Source organism: Camelus bactrianus, chromosome 18 (genome assembly GCF_048773025.1).
Source record: "Camelus bactrianus isolate YW-2024 breed Bactrian camel chromosome 18, ASM4877302v1, whole genome shotgun sequence".
In the NCBI taxonomy this organism is placed as follows: Eukaryota; Metazoa; Chordata; class Mammalia; order Artiodactyla; family Camelidae; genus Camelus; species Camelus bactrianus.
In genome coordinates, this window is record NC_133556.1 from 5355349 (window position 1) to 5373339 (window position 17991).

Consider the following 17991-nt stretch of genomic DNA (forward strand, 5'->3'; position numbering starts at 1 on the left):
GGGGGGGGAGAAGGAAGGCCCTGTGGAACCCCGCGCAGAACCAGAGGCCCTCGAGTCTTCAGCCCAAAGCGCTCCCAGCCAGGCTAGTCGTGACACACAAATGAGGGACTATCTAAACCATTCTTGGTTCCCGACTCAAACAGCATTCTCTCTGCGTGTCCTAAAACTCAGAAATGGAGCGTCTCGCATAATACCACCAAGGATATGGAGAGTCAGCCTTCGTACTTCATCCAGGAAGCTTGTATGATGCCCAAGTCGGGGACAACTGGCTGTCCCACGACTCCCGAGTCCAGGTCTCCCAGATGCCAACTCCACCCCACCCTGCTGAGCGCAGCGCACCGAGCGCTACTGCTGAAGTCTGCTCCCGGTGGGGCAGGCGCGACATCCCAGCCATAAAGCGTTGGGCTCCCCTCCCCCACCCCTCTGTTCTTTCACTTGAAAAAGGTGAAAAGTCAGGTGGGACGTCGTACAGACCCCGGTGCCTGCGGGCGCTCAATGCTTCTTAGGGTAGTGGGTTTTGTTTTGTTTTGTCTTGTATCTGACGAGATTTCTAAAGGGAGTATGCTATTTTTAAAGAAAAAAGAAGAAAAGAAAAAAAGAGAAAAAAAAAAGAAAAAGAAAACCGGAAACTTCTAAGCCTCCGTTTGGTAAAGGGAAATAGTGTCCCCCATAGGTGTGGCTCACTGCAAACCCCCGCGGGGCTCGGGGCGCAGGGGGGCTCGGGGAAGAGAGAATCCGGAGCCCTGATCACCGCGCTCCACCTTCCCTGTGAGCTGAACTTCTCATTTTCCAGTCTTTCCCCAAACATCGCTCCCTAAAAGCCTCGGCAGGGGAGGTGGGATTCCTGGATTAGGAGGGCGAGTAGTCCCTGAGCCCTCAGTTTCCCACCCGCTTCATTTACATTTACGTCTCGCTTGGAGTAGCCTCGTTATAAAAGGGGCAAAGAGCTCACAGTTAACCCCAAGCCACAATAAAGGCAGTGTTAGGAAAAAAATACTGGACACTGTATCTGACAACCGCTGAAATTGTCCCTCTAAGGCACAAAAAAGAGCGCTGTCCCCAGGGCCTCGTGGCGCAACGGTAGCGCGTCTGACTCCAGATCAGAAGGTTGCGTGTTCAAATCACGTCGGGGTCAAGGGCGTGTCTTTTTAGCCACCGGGATAGATTCGGTCGTGAACAAAACGGAAGTGGTGTCTGTCCGCGGGCTCCCAATAGTGGATTTTCTCTTACCTTTTCTTTAGTCCAAAGAGACTTCTTATGAACAACTAAGCCATGGAAAGGGACTTGAGCTGCAGGGCAAGGATGACCTGGAAGAGAAGAAAACCCCACGTGAGCCAGCGTTTAGGTCGTTTCCAACCTATCCTTATTAGGACTATTCTTCAGATAGCAATCAGGGAGGACATTAAAACAGGGCATGCAGAGACTTTGTTAATGAATTCACTCTGGTGTGAACAGTTTTATTGGTCCCCAGACAGATGTGGCACTGTCTCCTTGTTGATATTTCTGTCATCTTGATGAAGTCAGTTCCCCAGTCCCAGCTCCCCACCCCAACCACCATTACCACGCAGTTTAAGCTTCCTCCGTCAAAAGCCTCTGAACATTACAGCTAAAGAGAAAATACTGTGAGGTTGATTCAAAATTTATGTTGATGATGGAGTTCTTGAACTCTATGAGAGTGGAAAGTTACCCTGGCATTTATCACCTTGTTACTTAGGATTCATTTAAATCCTCCAAGAGGGGTATGAAACAATCAAGTCCCAGATACAAACCAGTTCCTCGCTCACGACCTGAGTGGGGAAAACCCCAGGTTAGCAGAAATGGAGATCGTTGTGGATTTATCAGGATTAAGCTTTCACTGTGACAGCCCCACTCCCTCTTCGGTTTAAACGTCTGTAAGTCTGTCCTTTGCTGAGCTTAAAAAAAAAAGCCTCCTTTAGGTGTGGTTTTTAAAGGCCAATGATTGGTGAAATCTCAGAATTGACAGCATAACACCTGCTTTGACGCCAAAGTGATTTGAATGCTCAACTATCTGATCTAAAATCAGATGTGCTACTGCTGTACCACAAAGTCACAAATGCCCACCTGTTTTGTATATTTATCACATGCTAACTTCTTCACTTCCCAGTTGCAGAATTCAGTATTTGCTATCCTTGGGCGTCCCGACAGTTTGGGGGTTTCCCTCTGGGTTTCTTGTCCTTTCATCACTGGGATGTACAAAGCAGGATGCAAAGGTGGACAAGGTAGAATTAGACAGGGTGAGGGGAAGGGGCTCAGGGAACACTTGCTTTTGACTCCAGAAATAACCTTCAGGTCCCTGGGGATTTTGAGGCTCTGGCCATCCTCCCAGCAGCGCTGGAATATTCCATGATTCTAAGGCATCATGGTGGTATAAGAGGCACCATTACTTTCTGAGCCACCAATAAAGAAAAAAAAAAAAAAAACGCCAACTAAATGACAATAGAATACTTTATCACTTTGACCTTTTATTTCATACTATTAATAGCTCCCTTTTAGACTTACTAGCCATAATTTTAATCATACATTTAAAAATGATATATGCCTCTTGTACTCACATAAAAAGGAAAATAAAATGGTGAAGGTATTGCTTAACTCTTCACATTCTGAATTCTATTCTGAACCATTTTCCCATTCAGCGTTGTCCGTGCACGTTTTTACACTCAGTATCGTTTTCCTTGCCACCAAGAGTATTGGAATATAGCAGTTCTTAAGTATGTTCCACTCTTGTCTCTGGGATTTTCTTCCAAGCTGTTGACACCCATTCTGGTGTGCCCATGTACATTAAATAACAGGGAGAAAAATGTGTAATTATAAATTGTGGCAAGTCTATGGAGATAAAAAACAGGGTTCTGTGAAACAATGTGAATTAAAGGGAAGGGAGGGGGAGGGAAGGCTTCTCTGGAGAAGTGACATTTGAACTGAAATCTAAAGTATGATTAGAGTGCGATGTTCTAAGCAGAGAGAATGTGCAGATTAAGGGATAGCAAAGAGTTTGGGTTGTGTGAGGTACTAAAAAGGCCACATGATCTGAGTATAAAGATAGGGAAATAGCCACAGATAATCTAGGATTGGCAGAGGCAGATTATGCAGGGTTTTATTATCTGTGTTAAGGAATTTACATCTTACTCCAGGTCACAGGGAACCACTGAAGGGTTCTGAGAAGAGTGACACTGACAGATTTAACTTTTAAAAGTTAATCTTGCCTGCTTTGAATAGCACAGATTGAGGAAAGGCAAGAAGAGATGTGGAGACTGTTCCAGTGACTATGTTAACGTGGACTAGAAATGACAACTGAGATACTAACGGTTTCTCTGGATTTCTGTGAAGACCTAGAGCTATAGCCCTGAGTGTTTTCAACAAGGAAGAAAGAAGTGTCTCTGTTTTGGTTTATCTTTGGCTCCAGGAAGCCACCCTTCCAGGACTAATGTCCCTAAACTCTAGGTCCGCACAGTTCTCCACTTCAGAGCCAACCTCCCTACAAGCTGCTGCTGCTTCTCATATCTGACTTCCTTGTGAACTCATTCCTAACCGTGTTTCTTCTTTTCTATCTCTCCTATCAGGGCAATGGCTTCTCCCGTCTGCCTATGCTTTTTAAATCAGCCGGAAAGCTTTCAACAAAATCAGCACTAGCACTCGGTTTCCAGATTTGCGGCTTTATTACAAGACAGAAATGCTAGGAAAAACACTGTGTCACAAGTCCCCATCGTCCACCTCCAATTAATAATTACACACTAAAATCACTTGGAGCTTTTAAAGAACAGCTTTTTGTTGTTGTTGTTGTTTTCCTTGGCGGGAGGGGGGATAGGTTTATTTATTAAATGGAGGTACTGGGGATTGAACCCAGGACCTCGCTGATACTAAGCACGCGCTCTACCACTGAGCTTATACCGTCCCCCGCTGACAGCTTCTCATTTTATTCAGAAGAGACCTGTCCGATGGGGAATTGTCTCCATTTTAAAGCCGACAGTGACGGCCCGCAGTTCTCTGCCCTCGCGCTGCAGACGCCCACCGGGACAGGCATCGGTGTCCCCGAGCCCTCTGGGAAGTGGAGTCCTTCCGCCGGGACCCCCGACCCGGCGCGGTCGCCTCCAAGTGCGCAGATGCAACTCCAGACGGAGCCTCGGGCTCGAGCCTTTTGTCTCCCCGCAGCTCCGAGGGTCCGGACGGCGACTGCGTCCGCCTCTCCCGCCCCTCCCAGAGCGCAGCCCGGCGGGGAACCAGCCCCAGGCCCGGAGCCGGGTCCGCAGGGCGTCCGGGGTAAGAGAAAGCCGGGCCCGAGGCGCCGGTCTCGGGGACCCGCACGTCGGGCGCGCGGCTCCCGCGCCTCCCACCGCAGCGAAGGCGGGGCTGTCGGGTCGGCCTGGGCGGGGAAGGGCTGGGCCGCGCTGGACCGGGCCTACGTCCCACAGCCCCGGGCGCTCCGCACACTCCTCTGAGGTGTTTTCGGCTGGGTAGCGAGCCGGCTTTGTGAGCTTTGTTCTCAGCCGAGGAGCGTCCCAGCAGCGAGGTTGCCGCTAAGCACTCTGGGAAATGGAGTCCGCGGGCACTAAAGGGGGCGTGGCAGATCGGGGGATTCTGGGAAGAGGAATGAGGAGGTCGCAGAGCCAGGCTTCCGAGGAGCGGAGAACGCGAGCGTCTCCTGCTGGTGGTGGCTTTAGGTTTTGTCACTGCACTGAGAGCCTTGAAGTTCTGAACTCTGGGGACAGAAAGAAAAAAATGGGGTCCGTGTCCTACTCATGTCCCCTCTGTGTTTTGCTCTGTCAGAGTTTTAGAGGGCCTGGGTAAAGGGTTCGACTCTGAGCGTGGAAGGGAATCCCAGCCTGTATATTTTCAGAGTCTTATGGAGCGAGTGAGGAATCGGATGTACGGCCCCATTTATCAGTTTCAGTGTGTTTATGAATCACAAGGATGAAGCAACTGTGGGAGCCCTGCTTTTAGTTACTGCAGCAATAATCACAGGCTAGCTAATGGCCACTTCTGTGCTTTAGGGTCTCATGAGAGTGTCTGGACCGTCTGGAACCAGGTGTGTGACTGAGGCTCACAGTTCACTGTCCTGATTCTCTATTTTTGCCCTGGTGTGGAATATAATGACTGATCTGAGTACTCCAAAGGATGCCCTTCCAGCTGCGGAGGTTAATCTAGACTAATGAAGGATCCAAGCAAAGTAAAATGACTTCTGAGGCCCTAGGACTTAACTTTTCCTAGGAGAAGAGGGAGAGGGAGGTGCCCCAGGGAGTGGGAATCAATTCCAGAGTGGGGGGCTGGTGGTGGCAAACCTAACCCCCACATCTCTCTCCAGGGCTTCAGAGTAGAGTTGAATGATTTACAGAAAGAAGCAGATTAGGTATTGCTGAGAAGCCCATGTTTATTTCATCGGAAACAGTGAGTACAGAGGAAGTCAGCAATAACAGGACAAGGAAGAGAAGCTGATTATGGACCACTGAACTTGAGGAAAAAGGTAACAATTACAGAAATAAACATGGAATTGAAAGTGGGGACAAGTGGAGGAAATACCCTTGATGGGAATGAAAAGGTTAGGTGACCTTGCATGATAGGAACAGTGCAGCAGACACACATCAGGAGAAGGCCCCAAAGTAGAGAAACGCAGGCAATGACCATGCTTGGAAATCACTAAGTAGAATCCTTGTAATACATCTCCCTGTCCCATCTTCCTCTTTCAGCACTTCAGTGCTCATCCACATTCCCTCTGAAGCCATGGAAGGGAGGATATTCCATAGTGCTTGCTTTTGTAAAAAAGAGCAGGTCACACTTTTTCAGCCCTGTTAGACTGTTGCAAAAGGTTGACATATTATGGGTCCTTGAGTTTAACTTGGTCAAAGCCCTTTCATGTTGTTATTGTCTTTCTCCTCATTAGAGCTTTTGGAGTTGAGTAGAGTAGGGATTATGTATATAATTCACCTGTCTTGTGATAGCTTTTGTCCTACTGGATTTGGAAGTGGGAAGATAGTATTTACCTCCCTCATGGCTTTTTTCCTACTCCTTCCAGCCATGACTACTAAGGATGCTTCTCTGCCCCAAGAACAGAGCACAGAAGAAATGAGTCCTACCGTAGAGCTCCTTCCTGTTGAATTCCAAGTGAGTCTGAGTTTAATTTCCCTCCCCTGAAATTTCAGCTTGGTGTTCATAGAGTGTTCTAATTTATTTCTTTCATCTTGCTTCAGAGGTTCATGGAAATCCCATCCGGAGAACTGAACCAAAGTAATTTTTCCCTGACCACTTGAAGCTCTAGGGAGAGCTCAGGCAGGAGCTTTAAATTTGGGAGTAATCGGTGTGAATGGTACTTTAAAGTATGAAACTGTGATCACTAAGGGAATAAGTGTAGACAGAAAAGAGATGGGATCTTATTACTGAGCCCTGTAGCTTCCAACACTTCAAGGTCAGGAAGCTGAAGAGGAACCAGCAAAGGAGACTGAGAAGATGTGGCCAGTGAGGCGGGGGAAGTTCAAAGTGTGGCATCCTGGTAACCAATTGAGGAAAGTGTTCTAAGGAGAAGGGAGTCATCAGCTTTGTTAAAAGCAGCTGCTGAGTCAAGTGAGACGATACGTGAGCACTGACTGTTGGATTTGGCAATAGGAAGACCATTGGCGACTGCCAAGAACAATTTCATGGAGTGACAGGAGTGAGAGCCTAACTGGAACGGGCTCAGAAGAAAATGGGAGGAGAAAAATTGGCCCCAGAGGCTACAGACAACTAGTTTGGAGAGTTTTACTCTAAAGAAAAGGAGAGGAGTCGGATGATAGCTGGAAGGAGTATTAAGACCAAAGAGGGTTTTTTGGATTTTTGTTTTCTTTTTAAGATGGGAGAAGTAAGGGATTGTTTATAGGTATGTAAGAGTAGGTGAAAGAGAAGATGTCTAGATTGAGTGCTGGGGAACTCCAACATTTAGAACCACTTTTCAAACATTACTTTACTGATTTTAAACAAATACTCCTGTGAGTTAGGGGTGATGCCTATTTCACAGTAAACTGAGGCTCCCGGTAACCTGCTCAGAATCATAAAAGGGTTTGAACCCTAATCAGATCCCAGGTATGTCTGATTCTAAATCTTATGCCTCTAACCACTCTGTTCTGTTGACTGGCTTTCCCACAAAGCATTTTCCAATTAATTATGGTCAACAAAGTACACTCACATGGCTGTCAATGTAACAGAGTAGGAGTCTTAGAACAGGTGGCCATTTTCAGTTTCAAATCAGCAAATCCACTCATTCAAAACAACTTTAATTACAAGAGGATAACTAAATAAATCTGAGTCATGGCCCAAAGCACCGAGAAAGAAGAAAAGTACTGAGAAAGAAGCAGCCTCTGTTAGAACAGCATGACCGTCTATATACATTTAGGATATCAAGCTGAATTTCTATAAAATCTCAGAATATTCCAGAAATCGGTATAAATTACATTTCTGAGCTTTATCCCATCTACAGCATAATCAGTAATTAACATTTCATTGTCATTCAATGGTTCATTTATATTAGGTTTACTTAGTAAAATATGTAAGAGAAGAGTATAATTAAGAGTATAGCTTTGAAGACACCTGCACCCCACTGTTCACCGCAGCACTATTTACAATAGCCAGGACATGGAAACAGCCTAAATGTCCATTGACAGATGACTGGATAAAAAAGATGTGGTATATTTATACAATGGAATACTATTCAGCCATAAAAACAACATAACACCATTTGCAGCAACATGGATGTCCTTGGAGAATGTCATTCTAAGTGAAGTAAGCCAGAAAGAGAAAGAAAAATACCATATGAGATCCCTCATATGTGGAATCTAAAAAAAAAAAACCAAAACAAATACAAAACAGAAACAGACTCATAGACATAGAATACAAACTTGTGGTTGCTAAGGGGGTGGGGGGTGGGAAGGGACAGACTGGGAGTTCAAAATGCATAACAGATAAACAAGATTATACTGTATGGCACAGGGAAATATATACAAGATCTTGTGGTAGCTCACAGTGAAAAAAAAAGTAACAATATATATATGTTCATGTATAACTGAAAAATTGTGCTCTACACTGGAATTTGACACAACATTGTAAAATGAGTATAACTCAATAAAAGAAATGTTTATAAAAAAAAAGACTGCCTGTGTCCAAATCTCAGATCTGATCCTCACATCTGTAAACAATGTTAATAATAGTACTTACCTAACATCATTATTATTACAAGAGGTAGTTCAAAGGACTTAGTACATAGAAAACATTGTAATTGTTAGTTATTATTATTTTCCCTAACATAGATTAATACTTAGAAAATTTAGAATATTCCATTAAAATAGTTAAAATAAAGGTTTAACCTTCAGATTAAAAAACTCTTCCTGTTCTAGATTGTTCTCTTCCCTCAGGGATTACCAAGTCCTATAAGAATGTGCTGTTCTTCCAGGAACTGGTGACAGTCAAGGATGAGGAAATGGACTTCACCCATGTGGAGGAGGAACAGCTGAATTCTGCCCAAAGATTCGTGGGCATGGATATGAAGGTGGAGAATTGTGGGAGCCTGGTATTTTGGGGTAAGGAAGTTATTTTTCAATGCATACTGCTTACTGGGACATAAGCTAATGGCATCTAAAATGCCATACTTTTGCTTAAGACGCAGAGACCTCTTATCCCCTAGGGGATTCATGATCATTTTGTGCTCAAAGTTGGGCTTCTGTTCTCTTTTGGCAAGTAAACGTTTGCCATATATGGGACTGAAAAAGGACAGCTCCATTATTATATTGGTTTTAAGACTTAGAAAGCTATACTAATTAAAACAGTGTGGTATTGGTGAAAGGACAGATGTAAATCAGTAGGACAGAGCAGACAGTCCAGAAATTGACCCACACATGTATGGTCAATTAATTTCTGACAAAGATGAAAAAGCAATTCAACGTTAAAAGGATGATGCTGAAAACGTTCAATAGATGATGCTGAAAAAGTTGGACATCCATATACAAAAAAAATGAACTTAAATCTATACTTCCCACCATATATACTAAGTAACTCAAATGGATCACAGATCTAAGTATAAAAACTAAAACTATAAAACTTCTAGAAGAAACATTAGAGGCAGTCTTTATGACCTTTTATAAGGCAAAATTTTATTAGCTATGACACCAAAAGCTCAATCCAGTAAAGCCATCTGGGTCTTGAGTTTGCTTTTTTGGAAGGTTTTCAACCTTCGATCCAGGTCCCTTGGTAGTTATAGGACTATTCAAATGATCTATTTCTTCTTGAACGAGCTCTGGTAGTAGTTTCCTGCCTTTCATTTCTGTAACTGGTAATCCGTATCTTCTGTTTTAATTTTGTTGGTCTTCCTAGGAGTTTAACATTTTTGGTGATCTTTTCAAAGAACCAGCTTTTGATTTCATCGATTCTGCTGTTTTCTGTTTGCCGCGTTATGCACTGATGCTCTTACCGTTATTATTTTTCTCCTCTGCTTTGTTTAATTTGCTCTCCTTTTTTTTAGTTTCCCAAGGGGATCACTGGTATATGATCTTTCTTCTCTACTATGAACATTTAATGCCGTAAATTTCCTTCTGCTTTAGCTGCATTCCACAATTTTGATACATGGTATTTTCATTTTCATTCAATTCAAAATAATTTCTATTTTCACTTGTCTCCTCTGACTCTTGGTTATTTACACAAATTTCTGTTTTCAATTTTGTAGTTTGATTCTGTTGTGGTCAGAGATACTTTGTATGATTTTAGTTATTTAAAATGTTTGAGCTTTGTTGTGTTATTTATAAGTGCATAATGTTCCATACACACTTGGAAATAAATGTTAAGTAGGTCAGGTTGCTTGACAGTATTGTAGGTTTTCTCTGTCTTTACTGATTTCCTGCCTGTTGGCCTCTACTGATTACTAACTGTGGAGTGTTGCATTCTGCAACTATAATTGTGGGCTTTTCTACTTATCCTTTTAGTTCCATCAGTTTTTCTTGATGTATTCTGAAACTCTTGTTAGGTATATTCTCATTAAGAATTGTTACGTCTTCTTGGTGAATTGACCCCTTTATCATTATGCAGTGTCCCTCTTTGACCTTGGTAATATTCCTTATTTGGAAGTTTATTTTGTCTTACATTAATATGACCACTCTAACTTCCTTTTTTGTTGTTGTTGTTTCTTCTAGCTTCCTTTTAATTTTTGTTTACATAGTATATGTTCCCATTCTTTTTGTTTAAACTATTCAGAGTGAGTTTTTTGTAGGCAGCATATAATTGGGTCTGGTTTTTAAATCCATTCTGACAATCTGTGTGATTTTTCAGTTGGTGTGTATAGACCATTTAAAGTAATTATTGTTATGGATGTATTTAAATCCTCTATGCAGCTAGTTGTTCTGTTTTTGCTCCAACTTTTCTTTGTTCATTTTTATCTTTTTCTGCCTGTCTTTTGATTATTTTTTATTATTCCATTTTATCTCCACTATTAACTTAGCATTAAATCTTATTTTAAAAGTTTTTTAGTGGTTATACTAGAGTTCCCAATATCCTTCTTTAATTAATAATAATATACCTTTAAAGAATATTATAAAACTCCATGTATAGTATGAGAAACCTTACTTCAGTAAACTTCTAATTTGTCCCTCCCATCTTTTGTGTAATTGTCATGCATTTGACCTTTACATATGCTGTAAGACCACAATACACTGCTACTATTTTTGTTTAAGACAGTTATCTTTCAGAGCAATTTAAAAAATGAAAAAAAAAAGACTTTTATATTTATTTTCATTCACAGTTTTTTTTTTCTTTCAGCACCTTAACTGTCACTTCATTGTCTCTGGCTTATAATTTGTGACAAAAAGTTTGCTATCATTTTGATCTTTGTTCTTCCATATGAAATGTGTCTTTTTCCTATGGCTACCTTTAGGATTTTTGCCTGAATCTTTGATTTTCTACAGTTTGAATATGATGTGTCTAGGTGTGTGAGTGTGTTTCATTCTACTTGGGGTTCTGAGCTTCCCTGGATCTTTGGTTTGATGTCCTCTGTTAGTTGTTTTCAGCCATTGACACATCAGGCACTGTTTCTGCCCACTCCATCTCTGCTCCTTCCAAGGTTGCAGTTCCGTGTGCATTTAAGCCTTTGATACTGTCCTACAGCTCTTAGCTGCTCTCTTCTGCTTTGTTAGTTTTTCAGTCTTTTTCCCTCTTTGTGTTTTAGTTTGGATAATTTCTGTTGACCTATTTGCACGTTTACTGATTCTTTTCTTAGCTTTGTTGACTCTATGGATGTGCCCATCAAAGAAATTCTTCATCTCCATTACTATATTTTTTCCTTTCTAGAATTTCCATTTGACTTTCTCTTATAGTTTCCATCTCTCTGCTAAGATTCCCCAAGCATTAATGTGTATTGTGCACCTTTTCCACTAGAGCCTTTTACATATTAATCATAGTTATTTTAAATCCCCTCCTGGGTCCAATATCCGGGTAATCATTGAATCTGGCTCTGTTGGTTACTCTGAATATGGTTTTATACAATCTGATTTGAGTGGGGCTGGGAAGGGGTGCTTGGAGAGAGGATGCAAGCAGACCCCTTGTGAGGCTGTTGCATTAGTTTAGGTGAAAGGTGATGGTGGCTGAACTGGTGTGGTAATAACAGGGAGGAAGAATACAGGATGTATTTGAGAGAGATTTGGGGGGTATAATCCATAGAACTTGGTTTCTTTGTTGTGGCTGGTTTCTGACGTTCAGCTAGAAAATCTTTTTGAGGTTTTGTTAGGTTTAGATATGTACTAAGTAGTAGACTGGTAGCTTACAGATAATAAACACTGCGTAAGTGTCTAATATTATAGTTCAAAGCATATGTTAAACTTTATGTACTGTGATATTATCAACTTGTGAAAATTATGGCAGCATTAAAAATATGTTTTACTGAAACATCAGTTATGTTTCTATAATGGGATAAAAGGATATTAAGAAAGGCTATCACAGTGGGGCAGGATATAGCTTAGTGGCAGAGCGCATGCTTAGCATGCACAAGGTCTTGGGTTCAATCCCCAGTACCTCCATTAAAAACAAATAAACAAACCTAACCGCCCCCCCCAAAAGAAACAAACAAAAAAGAATGGCTAGCGCCCTCTAGATTTGCCTCATTGCTGTATTATTTGTGTTCAGTTGGGTTCATACAGCATATATTTAAGCATGTACTTGCTCTCTACAACACTGTCAGAGGCCCTAAGAAATATCAGTGAGCAAAAGGGGTGTGCTTCCTGTCCTCAGAGAACTTACCTTATGGTGAGGAAAGAAGGAAAGAAAGAAGGAAGGGAAAGAAGAAAGGAAAAATGAAGAAAGGGAGGGAAGGAGGGAGAGGTCAGTGGTTAGTGGAGACACAAAATCTTAAAGCCTATGCTAAACAAACAAAAAATCTGTGCCTTTAAAGAAGGACTAGAGAACTATTTAAAAAGTCAAAAGTAGCGGGGAGGGTGTAGCTCAGTGGTAGAGCACGTGCTTAGCATGCATGAGGTCCTGGGTTCAATCCCCAGTACCTCTATTTAAAAAAAAAACAAATTATCACCCCTCCCAAACAAAAACTAAAACAAAGAAACAAGTCAAAAGTGGTTGTCTCCAGGTGGTATTATTGTAAGTGATTTTTTTTGTTTTCTTCTTTTTTTAATAAGTAATTTTTTTGTCTAATACTTTTTCAGTACCGCCCAATCTCAACCCGTGTTTTCATCACTCTCCTTCCTGCTCCCTCCGTTATTTTATTTTAACATTTGTTCTCATCCCGTCTGCTTATCCTCTTCCATGGTTATTCTGTTCAGTCTTCCATTCTCTCAGGTAGAGCGTCCTCACTGTCTGACGTCTTATTGTCCCTCATATTAGTCGTTCTCTCATCTCTGTTATTCACTGAAACTTTGTTGTCTGCTATTGCCATGAAGGTCTTTCTGAGAACATTCCAGTAAGCATTTTTAATGGGCATCATTTTAATTCTTTCTAGCTTCTTGCCACCTCAGCAGTTTTCTTTCTCTTAGCACAGAGAACACCAACCTTTGTACTTTTTATTTATTTCAGATTCCGATGCCATACCTGAAACTAAAGTGTCCCTTTCAAAGCAGGACGCTTATGAAGAAATACCCCCTGAACAGGAGCTGATAATTCAAAGACTTGAAAAGGATGATGCCTGGGAATGTGGAGGCACATTAGAAAGGCAGCAAAGAATTCCGAAGAAAGATGTAAGGCAAGTCATAATTAAACACAGGAGAAACCCCGTGGAGGATTGTAACGGAATCGGGGTAGGTTCAAACTCAGTTAAACATCAGAAAGTTTACTCAGTGAAAAAGCCTTGGAAGTGCACTGAGTGTGGGAAGTCCTTCACTTACTGCTCAGCCTTTGTCCTGCATCAGAGGATTCATACGGGAGAGAAGCCCTATGTGTGTATGGACTGCGGAAAGGCCTTCAGCCGGAGCTCATCGCTCATGCAGCATTGGAGGATTCACACCGGAGAGAAACCCTACGGGTGTAACGAATGTGCGAAAGCTTTCAGTCACCGGTCAGCCCTCATCCAACATCACATCATCCATACTGGAGAAAAGCCCTATGAGTGCAATGAGTGTGGGAAGGCCTTCAACCAAAGCACGTACCTTATCCAGCATCACAGAATACACACTGGAGAGAAACCCTATAAATGCAAGCAGTGTGGGAAACCTTTCAATGACACCTCCTCCCTTATTAAACATCAGCGGGTTCATACAGGAGAAAAACCCTACGGATGTAACGAGTGTGGGAAAGCCTTTAGCGACAGGTCAGGCCTCACTCAACATCAGAGGACTCACACGGGGGAAAAGCCGTACGAATGCAGCGAATGTGGGAAAGTGTTCAGTTACTGTTCAGCTCTTATTCAAAACCAAGGAACCCACACTGGGGAGAAACCTTACAAGTGTAATGAATGTGGGAAAGCCTTCAGTGACCGCTCAGCTCTTGTAAGACATCAGAGGATTCACACTGGGGAGAAGCCTTACAAATGTAAAGAATGTGAGAAAGCCTTTAGCCAGAGCTCATCCCTGACCAAGCACCTGAGAACGCACACTGGAGAGAAGCCGTATAAATGCAGTGACTGCGACCAGGCCTTCAGCCAGAGCTCATCTCTTATTCAACACCAGAAAATTCATACAGGAGAAAAACCCTATAAATGTAAGAGGCGTGAGAAAACCTTCCGTGGGCGTTCAGCCTTTCATCAGCATAAAGGAATTCATGCTGAATAGGACGCAGCAAACTCATGAGGTAATTGTGTATCTTCTCCTGATTGTATAGACCTGCTCTAAGTATCACAGGGCGGGTCACAAAAACGTGTGTGGCTGTGCCTCCCAGAAACTGGCTCTCTTCCTTGAAGTGTTATTAGGTCTGGAAGGGGGCAGGAGGTCCATGGATGTCTCAGTTACAAATCATATGGCTGAAGCAGAGAAGAGAATTTCCAGGGAAGCCCGGAGGAGAAAGTCTAGTTTAGCTGGAGAAACAGAGTAAGGAGCTGAGCGTCTAATATCAGTAGAAAAGTTAATCGGAGGAGCAGACTGAACATTGCTTGAGGCTGAGGGCTCTCTAAACAGCAGTTTTCAACCTGAAGTCAAAGTGGGGAGGATCAGGATCCCAAGAAGGAAAATCACCAGGAAGTTTCTAGAGGCGAAAAGAGAGAGAAAAATCCAAGCCCAGAAGCCTCCTTTCCTCTGTCCCTACACGCCACCTGTTCACTTGCACATTTGCAAACATTTAAACCAATAGTGATTTACCTTGTATGCACACTGAAATCATCTGGGAAACTTTAAACAAATGCCTGCATCCCAGCCTTAGAGATTCTGATTAAGTTGGACTGGGGTGTAGTCTGGGCATCAGGAATTTTAAAACTTCTCTGGCAATTCCAGTGTGCAGCCAAGATTAAATGCCACTGATTTAGACTCTTTCTGCACAAGGATCAACTCAGTGAGACAGGATCACAGGCAGCTGAGGGGAAAACAGTCCACGTTAGCTCACGAGAGCTCTTTGTGTTCTTGCTTCCACCTTTTCTTTTCTCTTACTAATTATATAACATCATCTTTTCCACCTGATTTTGGATCCCTTTGCTTGGACCTTGTTTTCTCTGACTTCATGTGAACCAAACTGCTCGATACTGACGTCTGCTCTGGCCCTGACCCTTGCTAAGTGCACTCCTTTAAGCCCAGTTACAGCTTTCTCAGCCACTTCTGACTACCTGGATCATATATAATGCTTGCCACCCGTGGCCCAGTGGTGGCAAATATTAACCATAAGAAAAAGTCTTAGAGAAGGACCTAAAGACCAGAAATCAGGACTGAAGAAGTGACTGTAAGGGACTTTCAAAGAGGTAAACTTCAGTTGTGTGCAGGAACTAATACTGAACTTCGCAGGATGTAGGTGGGAGGGAGGGTAAACTAGGAACATTCATTCCTACATTTTACAGGAAGTACAACTGTAACTCTAAAGGGAGTTACGAGAAATTACAGATGACATTGTAATCCCTATAGAACATCTGTTAAGAGATGGCATAAGTAGAGGAATTAAATGACATACTAAGAAATGTTTAACCCAAAAGAAGGCAGGAAGGAGGGAGAGAGAAACAAACAAACAGATGGGACAAACAGTAAACAGAAAAATGGCAGACTGTACTCAGCCATATCAATAATTACCTTAACTGTAAAGACAATGGCTGAAATGAAACTCAGATTGTCAGGCTGAATAAAGAAGAATGGCCCAACTGTATCTGAAAGACACATACTGTAAATACAGAATGTTCAAAAGATCAAAATGTTTAGAGTAATGATGTTGAGTTTTGTTGGAAGCTTTTTCTGCATCTGTTGAGAAGATCTTATTCTGATTTTTATTCTTCAATTTGTTGATGTGGTGTGAAGGAGATTAAGAAGTACAAACGTTCACCTACAAGATAAATGAGTCACGGGTATGAAATGTACAGTGTGGGGAACAGTCAATAATTTTGTAATACCTTTGTAGGGTGAAGATGGAAACTAGACTTATCATGGTGGTTATTTTGAAATGTATAAAAATACTGAATCACTATGTTGTGTATCAGGAACTAACATAGTGTTGTAGGTCAATTATAACTTAAAAACAAACAAATGAACCAACTCAGAAAAAGAGATCAGATTTGTAGTTACCAGAGGGATGGGGTGGCAAGAGGGGAACTGGATGGAGGCAGGCAGAAGGCACAGACTTCCAGTGATAAGATAAATAACTACCAGGGATGTAATGTACAATATGATAATAGAATTAACAGTGCTGTACGTTATAAAGGAAAGCCATCAGGAGAGTAAATCCTAAATAGTTCTCATCACAGGGAAGAAAACCCATCAAAAATTTTCTTTACATTTCTATCTTTGTAGATGATGGATGTTCACTAAACTTACCATGGTCACCATTTCATGATGTAAGTCAAATCACTATCCCGTACACTTTAAACTTACACAGTGCTGTACAGCAGTTACATCTCAATAAAACTAGAAGAAAAAAAAGGAAAAGAATTTTTAAATGTCACTAAGGGACTGTAAATATAGTGGAATGTTTAAGAGAATTCTGATGTTTCATTTGTACTTTTTTTTACTCAGAACTATGGCCTAGAGTCACTGGGAAATTCAGATCTTCATCTTTTCAATTGAAGGAATCAACAGAGACATCCGTTTGTTACCAGTGTCATTCCAGAATGTTCCACATGGGACTCTGGCAGCTTCATCCTCGGGGAACGAGCTTCCTGACAAGGTCCATTGTACAAACCAAATGGCGTTAAAATCCCAAACCTTTAGATTTCAAGGTGAATCAGAATATCACAAAATAATCAACATACAGATACAACACATTGGGGGGGAGGGTATAGCTCAAGTGGTAAAGCCTATGCTTAGCACACAGGAGGTCCTGGGTTCAATCCCCAGCACCTCCATTAAAAAAAAAAAAGCACATTAAAACTCTACTGAGTTTCCTCTTCTGACCCTGATGCAGTTACTACAACTGGACTAACTTACTAGACTCGTTGTTAAACACTATCAAACCAGACAGAAGATATGAAAAAAATGATCTCAGACCTTGGACAACAGTCAGTGCAGACCCATGACCCCCGAGGAAAAGGAAACAAGTCACAAGTCGGGTGAGGCCTGCGTTTGCCCTGACTTTCTAACTGGGCGCACGTTCCAGACCACAGTGCAGGGGAGGGGGATCCCACAGACCACAGCAGGCTCTCTGAGACGTGGAGACAGAGATTTGAGTTCAAGGAGGCAGAGGTAGCGGGGTCTGGGTAGCAGAATCCTAGACAGCTAGAAGCCGCACACAGAAAAAGCTCCAGAAATCTCCATAAGGGTCCTCCTGACTTTGCTCCTGACAGAGCGAATGCCGGGCAAAGAAGGAGCAGGAAGATAGAAGCTAACAATCCCCAGAGCTCACACACAGCTGGGGATGTTCACGTCCTGACCAGCCATGACAGAGTCCTCCCTGAGCCCCCGAGGCGCTGAGCAGACACACAGAGGACAAAGGCCGAGTAAAAGCGCCAGACAGGCCCAGAGGGCCTCGAGACTTGCTCCAGCTTTCAAGCCAAGATCTCACCTTTCCTGGGGGTGACGCACCCTCACAAAGCTTCAAAACAAGCCTTGAAAGAATCCAGCTGAAGGTAACTTGAACTGCCAGGAAAGAAAAGCTTTTACTGGTAAAATACACATACCATAAAATTTACCTTTGTTAAGTGTACAGTTCAGTGGCACTAAGTACATTCACACTGTTGTGCAACCACCACCACGGCCCATCTCCAGAACTTTCTTCATCTTCACAAACTGAAACTCTGCACCCACTGAACAGTAATAAAAACAGTTAACTCTGTTTCCCCGCCCACTCAGCGCCTGGCAACCAGCCTTCCACTTGGTGTCTATGAATTTGACTAGCCTAGGTATCTTATATAGGTGGAACCATACAGTGTTTGTCCTTTTGTGTCTGGCCTGAGCATTTAGCCTCATGTCCTCAAGG

At 42.5% G+C, this 17991-nt stretch overlaps 1 protein-coding gene and 1 non-coding gene across 4 annotated transcripts; both read left to right on the forward strand.

Moving 5' to 3' along the window:
* The first annotated feature begins 1063 nt into the window (after positions 1 to 1063).
* On the forward strand, positions 1064 to 1135 carry TRNAW-CCA (transfer RNA tryptophan (anticodon CCA)). Its single transcript has one exon. It is a non-coding gene; the product is annotated as a tRNA-Trp (tRNA).
* Positions 1136 to 4107: 2972 nt separating this feature from the next.
* LOC123620019 (uncharacterized) lies at positions 4108 to 17847 on the forward strand. Of its 3 annotated transcripts, XM_074345753.1 has the most exons (7): positions 4108 to 4275; positions 5318 to 5476; positions 6026 to 6114; positions 6201 to 6237; positions 8429 to 8555; positions 13036 to 14244; positions 16593 to 17847. In XM_074345753.1, the coding sequence occupies exons 5-6, from the start codon at positions 8456 to 8458 to the stop codon at positions 14223 to 14225; spliced, it is 1290 nt and encodes a 429-aa protein (XP_074201854.1). In that variant the 5' UTR covers positions 4108 to 4275; positions 5318 to 5476; positions 6026 to 6114; positions 6201 to 6237; positions 8429 to 8455; the 3' UTR covers positions 14226 to 14244; positions 16593 to 17847. The 3 variants fall into 3 exon arrangements, 2 of the variants coding, with proteins under 2 accessions (XP_074201854.1, XP_074201853.1); XM_074345752.1 differs by lacking the exon at positions 6201 to 6237; XR_012500251.1 differs by lacking the exons at positions 8429 to 8555; positions 13036 to 14244; positions 16593 to 17847 and having other exon boundaries at positions 6201 to 7888.
* The last annotated feature ends 144 nt before the right edge of the window (positions 17848 to 17991 follow it).